Consider the following 6,223-nt stretch of genomic DNA (forward strand, 5'->3'; position numbering starts at 1 on the left):
GACTCAAATAAGAAGCTATAGTGATGTTTTAAAAGCATTACATAATGTATGTTTGTGGGTTTTAAAATAAAAAACTTCTTTTACTCTATTAAGATAGACACATTTAAACCAAAATGTTACATCTGAGCATAGGAATCTGTAGCTGCTTAAAAATATCAATGACATCCTTAAATATGCACATTTTTAGTTTACTTGGATTTTTACTCTTTAGGGAACACAATTAATGAGTATATGTGAGCTTCCATGAGATCTGTTATCCCACATTAACTTCATAATGTCAATTTTTGACTATTTTTGTTTAATGACTAACACCCTAGCGTGGATAATGCAAAATTAAAGTTATTCCAAAACACTATTATAATTAGCATTCAGAACTCATTTTGATAGCAGATTTAACTTCCTAATTGCATTTTCTTAGAATTATATTAAAATTTTTTCATCATTTGATGGCAGGGAGGTGACTCCGAAGTATTTGAAGAACAGAAGAACCCCAGGCTACAATTTAGTAACAATGATAAGGCCTATATATAGGCTTGGTCTACTTCACCACCTGTTTTCGTATCCATCTCTTCTAGGTTTAACCTAAGAAAGACTACAAAGCTCATAAAGATAGCGCCAGTTCGCAGAGCCTCAGCATTTGTATTCAGGGGTCATTCAGGCACACTGACAAGGAGATTCTGCTTTCTGTTTTTGAGATGGGGAGATGGAAGGAAAAGAATAGGAAAAAGACAATTTTGTATTCTAATTTAATTTCAAAAGCAACCCTATGAAGCAAGTACTGTTATCGTCCCATTTCTAGAAGAAACTGAAGTCTCAAGCACTCACTCAACTTGTTCAAGTGCAGACATCTCTCGCTGGAGCTGTCATTGGAACCTAGGCGTGTGACTCTATGACCTCTGAGTGTTTTTAATAATCCCCTTGAGTTGCAATTATGGTTAGGCACAGACACTTTGATAATAAAGTGATTCAAGAAATAACGACTATCCCACAGGGCCATCTGGTTTCTCTCAGCCCGTCGCTGGGCCTCTTCTATTTCTGGTTAGTAAGGAATGGTCTCCAACTGTGATTCTCCCCCCTCATTTCCTCTCTTCCCACTCAGGATGGCAGGAAGTCTGAACATTTTATCTACTTAGCATCTCCAGTGATTCAGGCTGTGAACACACTTCACCATCAGTTTAGTAGCTGTTTATTGATAGTTGTGCTAAACCCTGTGAGGAGACATAATTCAGAAGTGTATCTGGGCATCAAGAAATTCAAGATGATAATGGATGGTATGATAACAAAGTTCTTTTAGGAAGACAGAGTAGGTGGTGTTATTTTAGGTTTCCAATGTGGAGCTATTCACTGCACATGTAATTTAGAGCTATGTTTGTTTGGATTGGTGTTTAAAATTAGAAACTGACCATCTGTATTTTTCTTGATAAGTATGGAGTCATCCTAACCAAAAGGTTTTTGAAGGTCAGGAATAGCTTATATTTGCAATATTATTTTTGGAAAAGAATAAAGGACATAGAAAAGTTGGAAAATAATGCCCAGTAGTTGAGGACTTAAGAAAATTTTGGTATGAATCTAGAGACAGATAGCCATTGAAACAAAAATTATAAAGTCGTATAGCAGTGTAAAAATCCCAAACATGCACGTGCTAAACCTCAGGCAAAATGAGTTGAGGAAAAGGGAACTTGGCATTTTTAGAGTGTCTACTATGTGTGTGTACTGTGCAACATTTATTTATTTACTCATTTTATGTTTCTAACAACATACAGGAAATCTGATGTTATTTCAATATTTCAAAAATGAAAGAATTGGGGCATAGATGTGTTAGGGGACCTCACTAAGGTCACAGTTGGTGTTTGAGCAAGAACTCAAATGCAGATCTCTTAAAATCCAAGTCTGATCATTTTTTCCAAGTTGGTTTATTCTGAACTATTCACCCCTCTCCCCAGCATTGCTTTTGGATCAGAAATAATTGTTTTTACAGTAAAGGGTAGAGTCACATGAATTAAGCTAAAAAATGTGTGAACTGTGAAACTACTAAATCATAAAAATAATTGTGAATTAGGCTGTATCACAGAGTTGCCAGGACAATTAATAGTTGGCATCATCTGTAAAATGAAAACATAATCTTAGTATAAGCACTTTTAGTTTTATCTGATACTTGAAATATGCATTTATGTAACTGCCAAATATTAACTGCTTGCTGTTAGGCAGAAAGTTACAGAGACAAGACAAGAGCAGAACAGCTCTTATGTGCAGATAGAAAGCAAAATATTTTTTCCTTGTAGAAGAACTTTTGTTGTTCTTAACTAATCACTGAGAATTTTGGGATGGAAACCCTTGCATTAATTAAACTACTGCTACATAACATACTTTTTTCTAAACTTTGTTTTTCACATGATAACTTTGCATTGCAATTATCACACATTACAGAAAATTCTGTTTGAGAATTATTTGACTACTTTTAAATAAATAATATAAAATTTATAAAGGTTACATATTTCTGTACCATATTTTATCTATTTGATGTGTTTTTCCCTTGCTGTATTTATAGTAAATATTCACCATTAAAAGTTTAAAAACTGTTTGACTTAAAAATAAGGACGTTGTCTCATTAAACTACTTGGGTTAGGTTTGGAAAGGACTTTAGTGGTTGTATTTGAATTTTTTTCAGAGATTTTACCCTGGAAACATCAGTAAAATTTTACAATATATTTTACTTATTTATTTATGTTTGCATAAATGGCCTGGAATATTGCTAAGGAGAAGAAGAAAAGAGTGGGTGGACATAGATTTGTCAACTTTCACACTTAATTTTTTTATTTCTTGGCACCGAGTTGAAAAAAAATATTTAATTCTTTCCATCTGAAATTGTATCACGTTAAACTTTTTTTCTCAGAACATACAGTCTGGCTAAATTACGAAGTCTTCATATGTAACCTATGCTTTCTCATTAAAGAAGAAAACTATTTCTCTTGCTGCCTGCCTTATTTAAAGTACAAAGTACATAGCAGCTATTTGAAAACTTTTTTCCTTCCTAGTTATCTTTGTCTATTTGTATAAATTGCTAAATTGTTTCCATAAAATGCCTGCAGACATAAGGGAATCATTTGCATAAGTGGATGAAGATTTTTGTCTTCCATAAAGGAAAGCTTGAAATGGCCTCTTAATCGTTTTCCTTCCTCTCTCTGGTTCCAGTATCCGGCTGCTCTGATGAACCTGGGGGCCATTCTGCACCTCAACGGCCGACTCCAGAAGGCCGAGACCAACTACCTGCGGGCGCTGCGCCTCAAGCCGGATGACGTCATCACGCAGTCCAATCTCCGTAAACTGTGGAACATCATGGAAAAGCAAGGCTTAAAGACTTCCAAGACCTGACACAGGAGGGCAATGCCTCCTCCTCCTCCCAATGTCAAAGCGGCTTCATTAATGAACAGAACTTCCCAGCAGTGCTATGATACAAGCTAGTTTGAACTTCAAGACCAAGGCAGAGGTCGCTGAGGTCACTGCCACTTCTGGGAGTATCCAGTTTGCTGTTGGCACAGCCATTAACACCAAAAAGGGGAACATGGGAAACCTCCAGAAGGATGGAATTGTTACCCATAGCCTGTAAACCAGAGCACTTAAAACAGAATGTTTTGGCATTCTTAAGGGGGGAGGGGGGCTACACTACAAGTTTTGTTGAGTTTTGAAAGCTGATTTGGAAACTATATTGTTCCTTAAACACTGTGAGAGGAAGTCAGAGTGTCTATTCAGCCATGGTAAACTATTAAGGTCAAGTGTTAATGGGGAGTGATTGAAGTGTAGCGTGAATCCCAGTGAGCTGGCCGGTTGTCCTGACGCTGCTGTCTTCCCTCTTTGGGGCAGCCTGCTTATCAATTTATGAAACTTTGAAAACTTTTTTTTTTAGTACTGTGTCAGGATTTTTCATAATCTACAGTTGTTTCCCGACTAGTGCACATAACATTTTATGGTCTGGATGTCAGTCTTCACTCTTTTGAGCATCATTTGTTTTTCATGTTCTGGAGAGGATATGCAGAGCAGAGCTACCCAACCACGTTTCACGCTGGTGTCGCAGGAGGGGCTGGGGAGGCCTTATATGTGTCAGGCAGGCATTTTTTATTTTAACGTCACCAACATTTTCCCCCAAAACTGCCTAGGAAAATTTATTGTATTCTTAGGCTTTTGAAATGGCCTTTATAAATGACTATTCCTGGTTAATGCACATGCTTATATAAGGATTAAATCAAAAAGAAGCTTAAAAGTGTTCCAGTTCCAATAACTAACCAGCAGCTTTTAGACAAAAGGGAAGGTGTTTTGTACTTCCCGGATGTTACTGTTGAAACAAATCAAGTCTGTGCAAAGGAGTATATAATAGACAGTTGCCAATGATTTTATATTTTGGAAATAGTTGGTATGAAATGCTAATCACGTTCTAATAGCTAAACAGCACTGCTGATAAGTTTTTTTGCTCTTCCCAAAAGACATCAAAAATCACTTATGTTAAGCGGCAATAGCATGAAGCATTAGCCTGTGTTTCTGGGTCTTATGCCAAGTGCTTTTCACAGTTGAAAACCATTTTTCACTAGCAAATTTGGATCTTATTTCATTACCTATTAGTAACCACTTCAATGAGCATTTCACAAGTGAAAGACTATAAATGAAGTAGAGAAAAACATTTATTGAACGTTTTTTGACTTGCAAACTTTGCTACTAAAAATTAACTTTATGAAACAATAGTCCGCTCTCAACTTCTTCATAGAGAAAGTAGCTACACAATAGTCTACATATTTATTTATTTATTATTCTACCGTAGCAAAGTAACAAGACGAAACTTGATTCATTAAGCCAGTTCTTGGCAACTGAAAATTTGCTTTTTCTCCTTTCCTTTCACACTCCATGTATATATGATCAGCGCCGCCATTAAAGGGAAGCTGGACATGCAAATGCATCATATTATGTTTTCTCCGTATTTTATATGTTTTGCTGCATAACTCAATACAGTGGGATAAAGAATTTAAAGTAGTGTTCCTATGTCATTAGTGTTTTTGTCAGAAGGACAGATGTAGTGAGAGATTTGTTGATGGCATTAATAAGAAGGCCCTCCTAATATGTATATTATTTCTTAAACACTTCATTGAAGGGCCAAAGTTAAATTATAACAAAATCACTGTGTTTTCAGGATGATATTTAACATTTAACAGCAACAAACCCATGGTCAAACGAAAAACATGGGTTGAAGTATATTTTTCATCTTCTAGTGCATTGGCAATTACAAAAATAAATAAATAAATAAGGAATTTAATATAAGGATATAGAGATGAATTCACTATCTAACATTTTTATTTATTTAAATAGTTATTGACCTATGATGACTTCCTAGTCTTAACATTTTATGTCTTTATTGTTATTGTTCTTCCTTTCAAACACTTGGTTCTTAATAGGTTCGCTGATTGCACAGTAGAGGCACTTCATGTCGACCCAGTTCCCAAGTAGCATTAATAATTGGGCCTGTGTCATAAAATGCATGGATCTTTAATAAGGAAATGTCCCTGACGCCTTTCACTACAGGGCTGGGCTTAGTAACTGACCACCTTGGGGGGAGGGCTGGGGGGCCTATAGAACATGGTCAAAAATGTCTCCGCTCAGGGATTTATGGTGGATTATTGCAGACAGTGCTAAAAATATAGAGCACAAGACAAGTTTACTAAATTAAAATTTTATTTTTTGAGAAACTGTTATTTGTATAAATTATCAAGATTTGTAGGCTTTCCTTTTGTAGAAATAATTGTTTTATGTGCCAGAGAATTTCAATTTTGTTTTCAACAATAAAGCATTGATAACAAATATGTCGTATAAGCCTTTTTAAATCTTCTGCAGTAACAACACTTACACTGTCTTGCATTTTAATAGAACTAGGAGAAAGTTTAAAAAGATAGAGCTTGAGAGTCAAATAGAGAGACATTGTGGCTAATGTATAAGCAATAATAATCATTAATTTGGTGGAGTTAATAATAAGGGTTGCCAATATCATCAGATTTGCCATGTTCAGAAAAGATGACACAGTTTTTATTTTGTTTTGTTTTATTGATGAACTATAGAAAAGTGTTAAAAAATTTCCTAAGGAGGGCCAGTTCCCTGCTTCATTGGTTGGTTGGTAAAAATGGCTATATTTAGAAGACCTGATTCTGTAGTTGTGGTCCTGGAGGAAAGTGCAACCCTATTCTGC

The 6,223-nt window shown here is 35.6% G+C and overlaps 1 protein-coding gene across 5 annotated transcripts in view; it reads left to right on the plus strand.

The window, feature by feature from the left end:
* Positions 1–5,841, plus strand: part of TMTC2 (transmembrane O-mannosyltransferase targeting cadherins 2) — a 393,090-nt gene extending 387,249 nt beyond the window's left edge. For all 5 annotated transcript variants that reach the window (XR_011433667.1, XM_001490789.6, XM_070254222.1 and 2 more), the window contains one exon: positions 3,193–5,841. Coding sequence is in view for 4 of the 5 variants with exons in the window: in XM_001490789.6 (XP_001490839.1) it covers positions 3,193–3,372 (180 nt within the window). In the remaining variant the exon portion in view is untranslated. The remainder of the gene's footprint in view (positions 1–3,192) is intronic.
* Positions 5,842–6,223: the final 382 nt, after the last annotated feature.

The sequence above is a fragment of the Equus caballus genome, chromosome 28, assembly GCF_041296265.1.
Source record: "Equus caballus isolate H_3958 breed thoroughbred chromosome 28, TB-T2T, whole genome shotgun sequence".
NCBI classification, from domain to species: Eukaryota; Metazoa; Chordata; class Mammalia; order Perissodactyla; family Equidae; genus Equus; species Equus caballus.